The sequence below is a fragment of the Xenopus tropicalis genome, chromosome 1 (assembly GCF_000004195.4).
Source record: "Xenopus tropicalis strain Nigerian chromosome 1, UCB_Xtro_10.0, whole genome shotgun sequence".
NCBI lineage: Eukaryota > Metazoa > Chordata > Amphibia > Anura > Pipidae > Xenopus > Xenopus tropicalis.
The window spans coordinates 168,242,753-168,261,061 of NC_030677.2; the positions used below are offsets into that span (position 1 = coordinate 168,242,753).

An 18,309-nucleotide genomic window follows, 5' to 3' on the forward strand; every position below is an offset into this window, starting at 1 on the left:
TCTCATCCTGCAGTAAAAAAAACATATCGAAGTCAACCCTCCTTGTGCCATTGCCCCTATAGTTCCACTATAGTTAGATCATTTTCCTTTACTTCTAAATCCCTGAAGAGTGTGCTAACAGGTACAGAGTATTCTTATGGCAGAGGGAATACTACAGAAGTAACAGGAAGCTGGAAAGCCGAACCATCACCATAGGTATTGTGATTGCATGCATATAGAGAATGTGGTGATGAGCAGGTGGGCCCTGTACTAGGTGCAGTCCAGCAAAATACATTATTAAGGTTAGAAAGCCTTGCGAGTGCGTCTCATCTAGTTTAATGCTAAGGATGCTCAACCAGGCCGGCTTGTTAAGTGCTCTAATTAGAGGCTTAGCTTCTCCAGTGCTCAGATACAGACTGTGTGTATAACCCAGAGGAATGGATGGGGCCTCGGAGAATTCTGCACTCAATATATTATGATTATAATAATCCGTTGTTAAAGTGAGCCAAGGAATTTTACAGATGTAAATTAAAACTGGTTACGGCTACTGCTACATAAAAGGGGAGCCAAGGGTTCTGCCTAGTGGAGGTAGAATACTGATGGAGTAACATGTCAGATGTTCCACAAGTTGCGCTTAGCACTTCTGCATAGTTGCGCTTAGCACTTCTGCATAGTTGCGCTTAGCACTTCTGCATAGTTGCGCTTAGCACTTCTGCATAGTTGCGCTTAGCACTTCGGCATAGTTGCGCTTAGCACTTCGGCATAGTTGCGCTTAGCACTTCGGCATAGTTGCGCTTAGCACTTCTGCCTTTGTCCCACTTCCTCTTCTAAATTTTGCATCTGTTGACGCTGTGGAACCATCACCTCAAAGTGCTAGCGCAACTACCCCTGTTTAAACACAAGAGCTGCAACTGTGTCAATAGTTGCGCTTGAACTATGACGAAAAAACTCATTGTAGGTACAAAACATAGCGACTGAAGCCTGAAATTGCATTCTACCCCTTGGTAGTTAATGACTAGTGTTGCCACTTGGCTAGTGCAAATGATGCCAGTGTTATTAGTAGAGCAGAAATGAGCCCTATTGTTTTGGTAAGGTTTGGGTGCCATTTGATAGCTGTTATGTGAGATAGTAAAAGCAAAGAAATCCAAGATCCAGAACTGTGCTCATCCCTAGCACAAGCGGTCTTGCTACTGAGATTTGCATTGATTGGCTGGGAACCTGTATGGTATCATCTCATTCATTTGCTTCCCCTGTGTTTTTCATTACGCTGAAGATCATTTATTAAGAATTGATTGCAGAATCTGCAGGAATATTTCTCATGAGTATGGGCTTGATTATGCTTATCAGAGGGACAAATGCCTTTCCTGTCAGTGCCCTGGGCCTGTTCTATTGTGTTGCTGCTGAATGAATGTTATGTGGAACCAAATGAAAGAAATTGTAGTTTGAAGCATCTTCCCAGTATAAATTAATTAACATTTTTGCAGTAAATTAAAAATAGCATATGCCTGTCCCTTTCTGCACTGCTGGTTCTAACTCTTCATACAATTTAGCAGTAGTCAGCTCTCCTTCAGCCAAAACTCAGTTTCTTGCAATACCCTGGTCATCTTAGCAGTATTCTGCTTGTTAGTTTCAATAGTCAGAACCATCAGTGCAGAAAGTAGCAGCAGACTGATAATGATTTTAAAAGCAGTATGGCTGGAAAGACAGATTGAAGTTTCAGCATTCTTGTGGCTATTAAACTCAATAGGCTGGTCAGCTGAGCAGCATATTTTCAGATTCCAGGGTATGATGCAAACAACATTGCACAGGCAGCTATACAAATGCACACTTCATTGCTTGAATGCCCCGATCACTATTGTCATAGCAGAAGAATGTGAATAGGAAGTTCAAAGTTTGCATTGGTCTAGTAACCCATAGCAACCTATCATAACAGTTGGCGTGTTTGTGATCATTATAGGGTCTTTAGATTGTAAACTCTCGTGGGACTGGGTCTGATATGAATGTTGCATCCAGTGCAGCTTTTTTGAAGACATTTTTATAGAAGATGTGCACCAGCCTGAGCCACAAGGCTAGCAATTTGACTCACTGGACAGAGGCCTTTAAAATGTTCTTTAAACATAGACCTGTATTATTGTATTTATGTAGAATATTTATGGAGTGTTCCAGGGAATTTCCAGAGAGATGAGATTGTACAAAGAATTTGTCAGAATGTTGCATGATTTTGTATTTTTCACTTTCAGCAACAGGCGGATGAGCAAATGTATCATACTGGTAGGAAATCAACTCAGTCACATAAATCACACTGGGTAGTCACTAGTGTATTTGCTACAAAGCATTCTAGATTATAGGTAAAAGTGTCGGAATGTGACCCTGGGCAGTCCCTGTAATATGTTATTCTTGTGTAGAATGTTAGGAAGGATGTTAATTGTGCTTGGTTTCCTATTGTCCTACTGTTCCCTTTGAGAACATTCCAGTCAATGGGATTTCAGCATGCAAGCCTTGGCCTCGGCACCCCTGGGTATGTGCTGCTGACAAGTACAAAGCCACATTGCTACAGACCGGAGTTTCTCAGGCAGAAGCATGATTCATATAAAAATCCCACTTATAACAGAAGCTTAATTAAACTCATAAACATGATCGATGCCATGGATTAAAGCCAATCCATAAGCAACTAAATAGCATCTCAGTTCTCTAGCAGTTATATACAAATATGATGGAGTCTAGGACAACTTTAGTGGTGGAGTGGCCTGGGGTTAAAATCATCTTTATGTGGCTTCATTATTCCTATAAATTAGAGCTATCCAATCTATGGCCTTTCTTGGGGGGGGGGCTTAGTCTATGTAAAGGACCCAAGGCAGTCGCTCCCTACTTTCACTCCTTGTAAAGACATTTCTGGATTGAGTTAGGAGAAGAAAAACCAACACTGCCGACACAAAGCAAGTGTTTACTAAATGCCTATTCCTGCAGCAGTTGTTAGCCAGTGATCTGCCTGCCGTACCAGATATCACTCATAAGGAATTTACAGAGCTCTTTGCAAAGATTCAGTAGAAGCCAGAAAGATCTGTTTCTTTTTTCTGTACCTAGGAAAGGAAATCCCTTGTAGCGTTACGAGAGGCTGCAGTAACACACTGCATTAATGCCTGCTCCCTGCCTCAATTCATTTGCACTCATCTGCCGACATGCTTGGAATATGAATTCTCAGGGGTCACTGGGGGCACACGGAAAGCAGACTGTAGTGTTACAGCACAGGTGTGTGTATGTATATATATATATATATATATATATATATATATATATACATGACTTCTACCTTATGCTTATAATGCTCTGCTGACGAGTAGTGCTGAATACCGCTCAGTGTCAGACTGGGTCAGATGATTTTTCCTACTGCAGAGAGAGAGCCTATGAAATAGGTCACTTGAATGTACACAGTTCAAGACTAACAAATAGAGCTACTACTAAAGCTAAAAGGACAAATAAAAGCTTAAATACATTTTAAGCCTTGGTGCAGAATAGTGCATTATGTATTTCCCAGTGCATAATGACTGTTAAAGGGCAGCCTATAGCGAAAGTTGGTGCAAGCGGCGGTGTAAAATGTTTGTATTTTAGAGCTTTGTTATTAGCAAGAAAAATTGTTCTTGCATAAAACACAAAAGCATATTATTCTTGCCAAGTTTGAAGATACCATGGAAATATTTATCTTGTGATATATATAGGGTCCATAGATAAACATTTTTTTTACACATTTTGGCCCATAGGCTATGATAGTTTTTGCCATTTCAGGCTTGGCAAAAAAGTTGGGCAAGAAAAGAAATGGTAAGCTAAATATCCGAGGAAAATTGTAGTCAAAATAAAACTACAGTCTGGCCAGTCCTACACTCACAATTATTTGATTCATTAAGAATTCTACTGCATCAATATGCATTTAACAAAGGGACTAAGTTTTACCTGCAACTTGCTTGCTTTCAAGGTAAAACCCCCCAAATGGTTGGCCTTTTATTGGCTCCACTGCGATCACCTGACTGTAGCTTGGAAGGGAAGTTACAACATGGAGCTGGCCACTGGTCCTGTATAAATTATAGCAAACAAGGGAAAGTTATGCTCACCACTAAATTTTTAACCATTATTCAGGGGTGCAATGAGGTTGTGACCACAAAATTGTGTTGGCCAGACTGGGGATGACTTTGACGTAGTTGGCCAGCAGTATATTGCAATATATGGACAAACAACCCCTGTTTTGCTTAAAGGGGAGGGCATTTCTTGGTAGCTTAATGCACAGAATGTCTTAATGTCCTAATATATATTGATAATGGGTGAGTGCAGAGGATCTCTTGTTGTTGTCTGTATAAATTTTGTGGTCGCAGCCTTATTGGACCCTGAGCCTAATGATAAAAAATTTAGTGGTGAACACAATTTTCCCTTGCTTTTGATAAGATACAAATCATCCTTATTGGGGGCAATACAATCCTTCTGGGTTTAATTATTATTTAAATAATTTTTAGTAGATTTGAGATATGGTGATCCAAACTACAGAAAACCCCATGTCCTGAGCATTGTGGATAACAGGTCCCATACCTGTAAAACCTTACTCTGCATGACCAGATCCCATAAGAATAATGTTAACTAAGATTTTAAATAATGTTCAGTTTAGTATTATATAATGAGTGTGTGTGTGCACCTTTGTGTTGGATATGGCAGAAAAGAATAGGGTTCCCACTTTGTGTGCAATCCATCAGCAATGAGTAGGTATGATCAGTAATTCATTCAGCAAAAACACAGCATTGAAACCAGTGAGGGCTGCTGCATCCATCAGAGCTGATTAGGAACACTAATTAGTAACTCCACAGGAGCGTTATAGTATCATTATTGATTGTGCATCTCATGCAAAAAGTTTAATTTTATGTTTAATTACCCTTGAAAAGTGCAGTTAAATACACATTATCTCTCCAGAAGTGCAGCTCCTCCCGGCCTATCGTACATCCACTGCCAGGATCCACCAACGTCCCAATGGTGTGTAACCAGTTAGAGGATTCAAGTGCTGCTAATGGGCTGCACTTAAGGATAACATGACGGTGTTTATAAATATATTCATAAAATATTCATAGAATCAATAGAGACATATTCATTTACAGGATGGCAATATGCTTATTTATTGAAGAATTATGCACTGAAGTACAATCTCACAACTCTCTGTATCCTGCACTAGGCAGAAATGGCTGAAAATCCTGGGATTTATTAAAGAAAAATGTAGATGCAAATGAATAAAATAGTAGCCTAGCGGGCAATCAGAAGGATGTGCGGAGTTGCCCGAGTGCAGCTTGCATACACTTTTATTCTATTGCACACACAGTGCTTGTGATGCTCTTGTAAAAAAAATCAGTTTAGCAATAGGATATTATACGCACTAGGAAATGTGAGCAAAAGTGTTTTTTCAAATTACATAATTGTTGCAAAAGAAACGGGTCATTAGTGCTTCTAAAATGTTCAGTATTAGCCAACCTCTCCGAGCAGTGATGTCTGGGGCTGTTATTATATGATATACAGCTTCTAAATATATATAACAACAACATATAATAAAATTGGGGGGTGAAAAAATTGGAAAAGTTTGAACGTTTTATCCTCTGGGTCCTGTAATTCAGTACACACACTCTTTGAATATAGATTAAACAGATAGATGAATGGATATAATGTGGATAGTTTAGTAGAGCATTCAGAGTAAAGGGTGTGCTCCACTAAGTCAGTATTGTTAGTGGTTACCTCTACACATGGTAAAATTCTAACCCCTGTCTGGTTACTAGGGTAAATAGGACTTTACCAACCAAAGAACTGCTGACATTTCAAACTTTGAGCTGCTGAACAGAAAGTTAAATAATCTTAAAAAACATATGAATTAAAACATGAAGACCAGCAGTCACAGAAACACATTTATAAAATTTGTGCAGCGCAGAATTATTTGCACAGTGAACATATTTGCCCTGCCCATGTATGTGCACATTCTGCGTCCGAGTTATGCCATTTTTTAGTGGTGGAAAAATATATATTCACGCATATTAAACACGCACAGAGTGTATGTTCATGAAAGTCACAATTTCATTCATATATTTTTGTGCGCAATTCTAATTTCACTGCGATTTGCAGGAAAAGGAAAGACGGGTGCAGCAGTGCAAAATTTGAACGTTTAGGGGAAAACAAGCGCAAACAACCATTTGAGAAAAAAATATGTGCTGAGCTTTATAAATGAGCCCCAGTGTTGTATTATTTTTAAACAAGAAAAAAGAGTTATGTGGGTTGGATAATTCATATATTTGGTTCTTTTTCTGTGATTTGAAACACCATGGGCTTCAGTCATCTGAAAAACATGTTTTGAAATAAAAAATAAGTGCTAAGTAGCACGGATAATTCTGCCAAGAAATGTGTGTCCAGATCACATGAAATGTTGTGCTTTCCTTCTCCCCAGCAATCCCATAGAAAAACACAGCGGAACCTCTCCTTCCTAACTCCCCCGACTTTCAGTAGGCACCTTGTGTTTTTGTACTGTGAATCTGTGGCTTTGCTGCCATGAGGCGAGTTGAGAAGCTTGCTTCAGTCGGCAGCACCCCCAAACTTACATGGGGCAGCAAATAACTTACTGGTAACTTTAAGAGCAGAATTTTCATTTTGTAAACTGAAAATTGCGCTCTGCCAGTGCAGAGAGCAAAGTTGTGCTTGCTACACTAGCGATGCAGTCCCCAGAGTGGCATTGCAGGAGCTGCCTTTGGGTGGTTTAGGGGCCAGGGGCCTGACTGTGATCATGGGCAACACACTGGGTGATCATGGGCGACACTGCCACAGGGCTCCCCGGCCCCACCAAATAACATGGCATCCAGGCTCCACTCTTACAACAAAAAGATAGAGAAAATGGCAAGTGTCAAGCTGGCCATACACATTACAATTACGATCTGGTCCAGTACAGATCATTCATTCCCTCCATTGGCGTTCAGAGCTGAATCAGATATTTCAGATATGGAGGTAGAAACAATAGCAATTCTACCCCTATCTGACAATTCAGCCCTAAATGCAGCTTTTGCTTGGGCACCCAATCAAAATGTTTTGTCCCGTCCGATCGGCGAGACAACTGATATCCAAGGCTTTTGCCAGTAACAGTCGCCTCGTGGATCTACCATACACTCCCCGAATATCATGCAAAACATTGTTTCATACTATAATGTTGGTGTGTGTATGGCCAGCTTGATAGATGCCTATAGAAGTGGAAATAACAAATGGCTGATACTAATTGACATAGACTTGGGGCCAATAGGGTCTGGGCCTGCTGGAAAATCCTTTGGTGACCGGGCCAGCAGCAGCACTGAAGGCACTATCATCACTACACTCGGATCACAGTTACTCTCTTGCAGACAATCTGCCATACACATAAGGAAGCCATGTAGGACACTGGCACAGTGTAGTGTTAATGCCCTTCACAACAGACAATTTGCAGTGCTTTACTGTTTTCTATTAAATCTTTTCTGCATTCTTTTGTTCTTAGGATCGGTGACTGAAGAGGGGTCACAGTTATTAAAGTTAGTTGAGAACACCCAACCCTTATCAGCCCAGACAGACTTTAATTGTGCTCGTAGAACAAGGCAAAGGATCTGATATCCGGTAGATTTGACTCACAATCATCGCTCACCTGTTAATATAGCACTGCATGTACTGGAAACACCAGGGCACATGTGTCAGGGGCATTCATTTGGCCATGTAGGACACAATGGCACGTATAATTCATTTATATTCTTTTAATTAATTCTAACTTCAAAACTCTCAAACCTTACAAATTGCTCCCTAATATTTTCTGAAAATAAATCAAAATAGCCGTATATCCTGTTACTCCAGTTTTATTATTATTTCATCGTCAAGCTGACTGCCAATATTCCTAATTACCACTGAGCGTGGCTGTAAATCTGTAGTGGCTCCTATTGCCAGGGGAAATTTATGTACCAGTTCAGACCTGCTCCAATAGTTATACAGTATATTACAGAGTTAGACATGTACAGTAAATACAGCACTTGGCCAAAAGTGCTAAAGCAATAGCGTCAAGTATTCTGGGACAGGGCTCATTGACAAGGGGTTCTCAGAGATCCATGATCACTTTCTGCCTGCCAACAGGCTTGAAGGATGAACTGGGCTTGGGAAATAAAGGTTGTTTTTTTTCTATTGTTAAGAGTTTAAACCAAGGGCAGACATCTAGAGGAAGCAGACCCTGTGGCTGCCTGGGACCCAGTGGTGCAATCTCAATATACGTTTATGAAAAATGTCTTATTTCTAAAGACTACAGGGCCCTAATGTAATTTTGCTGTTGGGACACTTAACTTCTGCTTACTCCACTGCTTTTAAAATTCTACCTTGTATTATTCATCCATTGCCTCTTCCATGTTCTCCTAGGGTAATGGCACATGGGTATTGTACAGTGCCACGGTCCTGTCAAAACACCTGTTGCTACTTATGAACCTTTTCAGTATCTCGTCGTCTCCTTGGGCAATGGAAGTGGAAACTCTTGACAGCTTAAAGTTTAAACCATTGGTTTTGACATGATGGAAGGAGGCACGCAGTGAGGTTGATTTACTAACATAGGCACTGACCTATGGATTCATAAAACCCAATATTAATATTTACATTATAAATACATACAGAATTATATATACCAATTAGGGTTTGGATTCAGTTCAGTATATTTTGTAGAGAGTTCAGAATTTTGCCCAATCTAAAAAATGATATTGGTGCATCCCTAGGCGCCAGTAACAAACCTGCACTGTTGTTGCTTCTGCGGCTCTCTAGTAAATAGAGTGTACATGTATTGCACTGCCTCTTCCTCTTCTAAACTGTTCCTTCTGATTTTATTTGATATCTCCCCCTCCCCCCAGTTCCCAGCTGTACTCCATTCATGTTGAAACATTCTCCTCTACACCTTTTAAAGCTTTTTCTGTGCTTCTCTTTTATTTCACCCATGAACTCCTCTGCCTGTACTCACCTCCATCACTGAACTTTAGGCCAGCTTTTATCCACCCCAGCCCTCCCCTGAGCACTGCCTCTTAAAAACCCCTTCTCATTTCTTGCTCAGCACCCCTAAACACATTCCTTCTTGATATATCTCAGGCTTCTACCTCTGGTAACTACACAAATTATATACGCTCTGGGAGCGTAAGCTTATGTTGAATTTCCCGCTGCAAAAAATCAAATTAAATTAATGAAATATAACTAATATATTGAACCAATATATAAAAACGAACAGCCGACCAAATTAGCTATGATAAGCACAGTCTGGCCGCTGAAACCAATTTAGTAAATAGAATGTTAAATAAGTACCAAACAGTTAGTTCGACTCGGGTGTAGAAACCCCGAGTCAGTCGCTTAGGGTCTGGATATGATCAGCCAGTAACTCAGAGGCAAAGAAATCAACGAATGCTCACCAAAATTCCGTGGTGGTCCGGGTGCTTGCAGCCCTGAACCCGCAGCTGTAGGGAGATTTCTTCAAATTTTTGAAAAGGACGACAAGCATTCCGGACTCTGAGGGATCTTGTAAAAACTCAAACTTTATTCCATCATGTTTAAAAACAAAGGCCTGACGCGTTTCGTGCGTTCGGGGCACTTAATCATAGAGCCTATGATTAAGTGCCCCGAACGCACGAAACGCGTCAGGCCTTTGTTTTTAAACATGATGGAATAAAGTTTGAGTTTCTACCTCTGGTAACACTCCTTCCCTATGCACACGTCAGTACTCCAGATAAGTGAGCTTGTCTTAAGGCCCCCCCATACACGGGCCGATTTTTTACTGTCAAACGACCGATTCCCAAACGATCCGATACTATCGTTATAAGTTATCGTATAGTTGATGGTGTGTGAACGATCGTTGGCCCACTAATCGACCCGACATTATCGTCCCCAAAATCGATCGGCCAGGTTTAAAAATTTTAGTTGTTTAACGATAAAATCTGCCAGTTGGTGTGAGTGTCAGACATTTGTCTTCTAACGATTGTTCTCTACGCATGTCATGATTGCCAGCAGCGGAAGTCAACGAACATAAATAAATAAATACCGCTTCCGCAACGACATTTGATCGTACGTAGATGTACGATCGTACGTATTTTACGATAATGTTGCGATGAAATCTTTTGCAAATTATCGTTGCCCGTGGATGGCATATTGTATGGAAACCCGTTCGCCATACGATCATTTGTCAATATAATCGTTCGTCGCACAACGAGTGAAATCGCCTCGTGTATGGGGACCTTTAGGTATGTCTTAGGTTTGGGTTTTTCCCAAGGATTGATACCTGTCTGCAGGATATGTCTGCATGTAGAACTGTATAGTGCACTGACATTTACACAGTGTTAGTCAATGGAAAATTACAGTAATAGTGTAATCAGGGGGACAGACTTTGCAATAAATAAATATGCATGGTGACAAACATTAAGGTGGAATGCGGAAGAGACACAGGGGTAAGGAGGTCTCGGAATTAAGTATTGGCCAACACTGATACTAGCGGTGAGGAACATGTTAGCCCCCTGGGAAGCAAGGAAGAAGCAGCAGTGCATGCAAGGAACAAGGGGCCCCGTGCTGCTTTAGGCAGGAATTCAGTCCCTTGTGCCTATCTGCTCTCTTGTCTGTGCCCCTTAGCAATCCAATTTTCCATTTCAGAAAAATACTTACATTTAAATTCTGTTCATACAGCTTATCTGTAAAAGACATTACAGGATAATTTCCATTTATTAAAAGGAACTATATCTTTGCAAAAGTTTGTTTTACTTAGTATGGCTTAAAGTAAGCCACCCGTGCTGTAAAAGAGGCAGGGTCATGCCTAAAGCAAAAATCATTTATACCACACTAGCACCTGAAAGCAGCCACACATCAGCCATACTGAATCACATAATGTATGAAGCAGTGATGCCACAGAGGGTGGCAGCACATTGTATAGCTGATATTGTCATTTATACAGATTAATGAATGAAGACCATACTGTAAAATGTAGAGTTCACTGTCTTTTCACCCTTTGATAAAAATACCCCTAGCAATGCTATACAGGTGAATAGTGACCTGCTAGTGCACTGCTAGATAAACTGTAGGTACACTGGCAAGCCACTGAGTAATAAGCATGTTTCCTGGTGTAGAGAGCCACAAATATGGTGTTTGCTTTACTAAATAAAACTTTCCCCCTTCCTTCTGAATGCGGCAAACACAATACAGCGCCAGTAATACACACTTCTCATTACACTGTAGTTATTCCTTCATTGGCCTGATGCCTCGGAACAGCCAGGCTTTAAGGAATCCGCTCACTTCATTTCTTTGCTATTCTTTTAATTAAAGAGCTCTGGTTTGGGGAATGGTAATGGCAATGCTTGATGTAATGGCTCTAATGAGCTTCTTTGCTGTTATAATTAGAAATGAAAATGAATGCCCTGCTTCTGTCCATGAATCATATTTGGACTCATGATATCGGCTGTGGATCTCATCTATACAGTCGCTTAACAATATAATTCAACATTTTCCTTCTTGCCGCCCCCCCAACTGTTTCCTTAACATTTTAATTGCTGAATTAAATTGCTTCCAATTGTTCTGCCTCTCTCTCTCTACAGACCATGCCCATCTCTCTGGGGCTTTATTAATGTCTGGAACTGGAACTAAAAGTCATTCTAGTATAAATGCCTACTTATTATTTTTTATATACATTGTAAGCGCAGTGTTTGCTGCTTTACTACACTGGGGATCATGTTGAAAAGCTAGCATGGGCAATTTTCACATGATTCTTGTGTTTTTGACAAGAGTAACATAAAATCATAGCATGGAACAAGTACAACAGGCAAATTGCAAAAACTGTGCTCTTGGTTTAGCACTTCAGCCTGGCCTCAAGGAGGCTATGACAGTAGAATGCAGAGATAAACTTAACCCTGTTGGGCTTATTTCATGTTTAAATTAGTTTTAAGTAGACTTATCTAAATTACGGAAAGACCCCTTGTAAGAAAAAAACCAAGGTCCTAAGTATATATATATATATATATATATATATATATATATATATATATATATATATATATATATATATATATATATATATATAAAATAATGAATTTTTTTCTAACTACAACATACAGGCACAGTATCAGGGAGGCAATTGTAGCTCTAGGGTAACAGTGCCATCTGGTGGTTGCTAGTGATAGCACATAGCTTCAGCATTGTTCACACAAACTGGTGTCTGCTTATAAGATTAAAAAAAAAAGCACACATTGTGGGTATAGTGGATATAGTTATAAGTCACTACTGAACATGATGGGACAGGTTTGTTAGAGGGATCTCTGTGAGCAGATAGCCATGCAGTAAATCATATTTAGCAATGGCGGGATGTGGGGTTTATGATCACTAATGAGTTAATTATGTTATCATTATTGTGACCCTGCTTGTGGCTCCAGAGCTCCCAAAACAGCAAATTATCATTAACCCCCAAATTGTTCAGTTTGCTACCCATGCTGCCCCCACTTTAGACCAGCACCCTCACTGTGTGGAGGGGTTTTTGTTACAGCAAAGCTGCTATTATTGTTGACCCCCAGCTTACAGCAGTTAATACAAATAATAAATCAGTTGAGAAAATGATATTGCTATAGAATAACATTTGCCTTTTTGTGTGCGCAGTGGCTCCGGAACCCAGGCCCCCAGCATGAGAAAAGGACTCTGTTTGGAGACATGGTGTGCTTCCTCTTCATTACCCCATTAGCCACAATCTCTGGCTGGTTGTGCCTCCGGGGGGCAGTGGATCACCTGCACTTCAGCAGCCGACTAGAAGCAGTTGGACTTATTGCATTAACAGTTGCACTCTTTACTATTTACCTCTTTTGGACACTCGTAAGTATATCTAGGACTGCCCGTATACAGTGGCAGTGTGACTATAGGTGCTGTGTGATTATAGGTACCGTTTTATTATAGATACTATATGGTTAAAGGTGCTGTGTGACTATCGGTGCTGTATGATTAGAGATACTATATAGTTATAGGTGCTATATGACTATAGGTGCTGTACTGAAAGCAGTTAGGGTACCAGAGAGCAGTAGCATGGATACAGAATAAATGTTTACACATTTTTGCTATTTTTATTAATCTTATATATAGATGGCAAGTAGATGCAGAATGCATTTCCCCCAATGCAGGTTCACTGGCTGCTGATGTCAATGACAATTGTGGGGCATATTAATTATAGTGTGTAAGCCAACATCTCCAGTGATGTTGCCCATAACAACCAATCAGTTCTTTGCTTTTTTCTACCTTGTAGGTGACTATACTGATTTGTTGCGATGTGTGTGAATGTGATAAGGATTAGATTGTAAGTTCCAATGGGCAGGGACTGTGCAGGGCACACTGGCACCACTGAAATCACTTATGTGGAAGTATAGTTGCGACACAGAATATAGCTGCATGTTACAATCCAAGTTCTGTTCTTATTGCATGATTCTGCTTCTTCTTTCAGGTGTCTTTCAGATACCACTGTAGATTATACAATGAATGGCGTCGGACCAATCAAAGGGTTATTCTGGTGATCCCTAAATCAGCCAATTTACCTTCCGCTCAGCAGTCTCTGTTGGGCCTGCACTCATTCAAAAGGAACTCGAAAGAAACCATAGTGTGACTGATACAGAACCGGGACTCCCCCTCCTGTTCCTATACCTTGCATTGCAGCACTCGGACTTCACTCACAGACTGTTACCCCTATCTTGGACACGTAACCTCCATTTCCCGGAAAGACAACTTTAAGTGAAAAGATGGATGCTCCGGTTATGTATTTGCTAACATGCCAAACATTTTTATTTAGCCTCTGGCGCCTCACATACACTTCTGTAGTAAAACTGCCAACAAGTAGCCTTTGACCTTCTGATATAATAATGCTATTTTTTTTATAATGTGTTTTCTATATTTTATTTTGGGGGACCCTTCCATTCAGAGTGAAACACTGCAGGTCCCCTGTTCAACTGAAGGCATTCTCAGAATCTAGCACAATATTTACCATTGACTAGCCTCCTGACTGTGGCACTGTACACTGCACATCAGTCAGGTTTTATTTATATGGAATATTTTCTATATCTTATCTTTATTGTTTCTGATACCATATTAATTCAGCCACATCTGATTCTTTTGTTTTGGTTTCACTTTTTTTTTTAATCTACAGCTTTAAACATTCTACTTTTTGCAGCAAATATTATTCTGCTCCCCCCCCATCCCATTCGCTGCTGAATGGCCGGAGATCACCGAGTTGGACTTCATCAGCAGTAACAGGGAACAGAAATTCACATAGGAAATGCAATTACTGGGCTCTTTTTAACAACTGGTTTGCACATACAGGGGACATTATGAATTATAAAGAGAAAACTGTACATTATTTAAATAATAAATATTCCATAAAAGCTTTCTACTAAACATTTGTTATTTTTTTTATTCTTTATTGAGGATTGTTACACCAAATATAAACAAGCCACAATAATATTGTGCTTCTCAGACTGTGGGGCTTCCCCATTGGGGTGTATATGAATGGAACTACATGTATAAAATCTGTTATTCTGAAACCTATAATCCAGTAAGATCTAAATTAAGGGAAGGCTATTTCCTATACATGCAATTATAAAAGAATAATTCAGAATTTTAAAACTGCTTTTCTCTGTGATAACAAAACAGTACCATGTAAAACTGTTTTGTCAATAATAAGTGTAGCTTTAGTTGTCTATCCATGGTGCCCATTTATCTTCCTTTAGTCATGGTATTGTGAAAGGCGTCTGTCTAGGAGTATGTTAAAAACTCCTTATGGGCCTGGTCTGAAGTCTTTAAAGGAACAGTAACACTAAAAAATGAAAGAGCTTTAAAGTAATAAAAATATAATGCACTGTTGCCCTGCACTGGTAAAACTGGTGTGTTTGCTACAGTAACACTACTATAATTTATATAATAAGCTGCTGTGTAGCCTTGGGGGCAGCCATTCAAGCTGGAAAAAAGGCACAGTTTACATAGCAGATAACAGATAAGTTCTGTACAATACAATTGTGTTTTATCTGTTATCTGCTATGTGCCTGTGTCTTTTCCCCTTTGAATGGCTGCCTCCATGGCTACATAGCAGCTTATTTATATAAATTATAGTAGATTTTCTGAAATAAACACACAACTTTTACAAGTGCAGGGCAGCAGCACATTATATTTTAGTTACTTTTATACACTTTCATTTTTTGGTGTTACTGTTCCTTTAAAGCCAAAAGGCAGGCCTGGCATGATTGGCTGATATCGCTATTCTATGTGCTTGTATGGTTTATACAAATGCTGGATCTGAATGACTTTAAGGTGCATATTATATTTTTTTATATTGTCCAGAATGCACATAAGCCGGTTGTTAAAATTTTTTTATTTTTTTGAATTGCCAAAACATAAGCTTCCCCAACTGCACAGGGCAAGCGTGCCAGTTCATCCCAACTGGTGCATATTGACAATCACTGGGGTCAGGGGGAGCACAACATTTGGAGGAAAGGGTGCCCTGCTCTACACTGGGAGTGTCTCAAAAAAAAGTGAACAGTAAAATGATTGGATATAACTGAAGGTTAAGCATTAACCTTGTGTATATTCACCAATCACCTTGCACCTCACGCACACCAGCAGAGATACCCTTATTGAGAGGACAGGTACAGGGTGAATAAACATTAAATAATTGTAAGGGTTACTGACATAGACTGCTGGTACCATGGAATATGCTGGCTTTAATGTGTTACAGTTAAGTTCAGAATGATAGCAGTCTGACATCACTAACCTGATCAATCACTGTTTTTGCCATTTCTAAATGGCAAATAATTTACAAGTAGGTTGTAGTAAAGTAATTCAAAACCAACATGCTACCGATTTGGTGTAATTGAATAATTGATTCAATAACACAGATTGTTGTTCACAATAATAGATTATTGTGGAGTCCAATTAGTGAGGTCATTCATTAATTCTGTGAAAAAACAGGTGTCAATTATGGCCCTTATTTAAGGGAAAAAAAAAGCAGCAAATATTGTGCATGCTGGTTATAGTGCATTTCTCTCTGAAAATGGGTCGTTCCAGACAATGTTAAAGGAAAAGTAACAATTTTTTTTTAAGTAAAATATCTATTCTACCCTGCTCCAATAATTGCCCTATCCTTCCCAGCTTTTATTATTTAAATGCTTTATTAGAAAATACCTTGTAAAAACATTGCATCCGGTCATTTCAAATACAGTGATCCAGAATCCACTATGTGATAATCAACATTTCCTTCTAGCCCGACTCCTTCCTGTAAGAAGGAAGGCTATAGGAGATGTCGATCGTCGTATAGTGGATTCTGCATCTTCTGGATCACCATATTTGAAATGACCGGATGCAATGTTTTTACAAGATATTTTCTAATAAAGGATTTGAAATAATAGCTGGGAAGGATAGGGTAATTATTAGAAGAATAGATTTTTTTACTTTTATTTAAGAAAAACAGCATACTTTGATTAAAAAGTTGATTGGAGGGGAAAACATATAAGGAAGAGCAGAAAATGATAGCCTGCTCAGCTATAATACTAAAACTGCAACCAAAACCTGAAAGAAGTGGAAGAAAACTGAAAACTACCATTCAAATGACAGAAGAATTATTCTGAACACATCTGTGTGTAATGCTGTGCATTATGGAGTTATGTGGACTTTAAAAGTGGGTGTATATAAACTGTGGCTACACATTTTACAGTGCACTGCATACAAATGTTCCACCTGCCTCTCAAGGTTGGGGGTGGAGGTGGTGTCTGGCCAAAGCCCCGATATATGGCTACTAGTTTCGGTTGCTGATCTGCAGCCTTGATTACAGACTCACGCATGGTTCAGCTTTCCTGGGAACCTGGTAAGAAAAAAAGATGTGCTATGTTCCCTGGGACAAAGACTTACTGTGTTTTATCCACATACATACTGTGTCATTTCTAGTAACGTGCACTTTGTTTTGTACGAAAAGACAAGGCCCAGAAATGATTTAGCATCAAGGGAGATGTAATGTTAAGTGTTAAAATATGAAGTCACCATAGAATGTTACCAAGTGATTATGAGTGAGTATTGATAAAATATGATGGGACCAGATAAAATGACTGCATGAACACTTCATGATAGGTAAGACATCCTCTTGGAATTTTTTTTTTTTTTTTTTAAATCTTAAGCTTGAATGTGACTTACTAATTACCCCACAGGAGAAGCAACGGTAACTTGAATGCCTCTGTGCACTGAACCTGAATTCAGCTTAGCACCGATGACCTAAAGCAGCTAAAATTTATATTTCTATTCCTTCAGACAGCTTTGGGGGTAATGATGTGAGCATATATTTAAGGAAATGGTAAATGAATGCAATGAGTGGCTTATGGCCACAAAATGTACTGGGATATTTAACAGCAAATTTATTGCCATTGTGTAGTGTGTATTGCAGTTTCATGACCTGCCTTCTGTATTACTTAGGCTGATCCTGTCCCCCATAGCCCACCGATAAAGGAGCAAAATACCCCTTTGGTTCAACTTGAGTCCAATAAATAGCACTTGGCCTGAGTAACATAACGTAAAGCAGAGGTTTATATACGTTTCTGGTGAGCAATTACAGGAGGAGACAGTCGATAATCAGATCACCAGGGTGCAAATACACCCCTCTCCCCTCAGAGATAAAACCTTGCGTGCAATAAGCCTATCAGGCACAACAAAGGGGAAGCTGGGGAAAGCTGTTCATAAGAGCTCATTATCTCTGGTTAGTAACTAGAGGGATGTGCATAGAAGATGAAATCAAAACAATGACTCACTATCACTGACCACAGCATCCAAACAAAACCACTGCACAGCTTTAATTTTATTTTCCAGCCCTGTTAAATCTTAATTTTGAATTCAGAACAAGTTTCCTGGAGATTAGCAATCTCCTATCTATGCAGAGTAAGCAGCAGAGTCCATTAGGCGCCATCTTCTGGATCCGGATTAGCGCACTGTGCATGTGCCAAAAAGCTCAGTGTCAGGGAATTTACCCAATGAAATTTTGTTCTTCAGACATTTTGATATTTAGTGTTTCTATTAATAATTCCATTCAAGTTGTGAACAGACTGATGGCAAACATTAGACACAGTTTTTGTGGAACTGGAAAGGGAAGGAATAGGAAACCTTCAGTGCTAGTTCGAGTCCTCCAGCAGCTGGGAGTGCAGTCATGTTCCTTTCAACAATGTGTATATAGTAGGGGAACTAGCAGGGCTGCATATAGACACATGTATATCTAGCTCAGATTCCTCCCACACTGTACAGTGCCAAGTTAGACCGACACTG

At 39.6% G+C, this 18,309-nt stretch overlaps 1 protein-coding gene across 1 annotated transcript in view; it reads left to right on the forward strand.

Annotated features, from left to right (window-relative positions):
• The window catches only part of marchf3 (membrane associated ring-CH-type finger 3), a gene marked incomplete at its 5' end in the record, with an annotated part of 46,439 nt that extends 32,027 nt beyond the window's left edge, over positions 1-14,412 (forward strand). Inside the window, 2 exon segments of the mRNA NM_001007498.1 lie at positions 12,640-12,849; positions 13,469-14,412. Coding sequence (NP_001007499.1) covers positions 12,640-12,849; positions 13,469-13,627 — 369 coding nt within the window. The 3' untranslated portion in view covers positions 13,628-14,412.
• Positions 14,413-18,309: the final 3,897 nt, after the last annotated feature.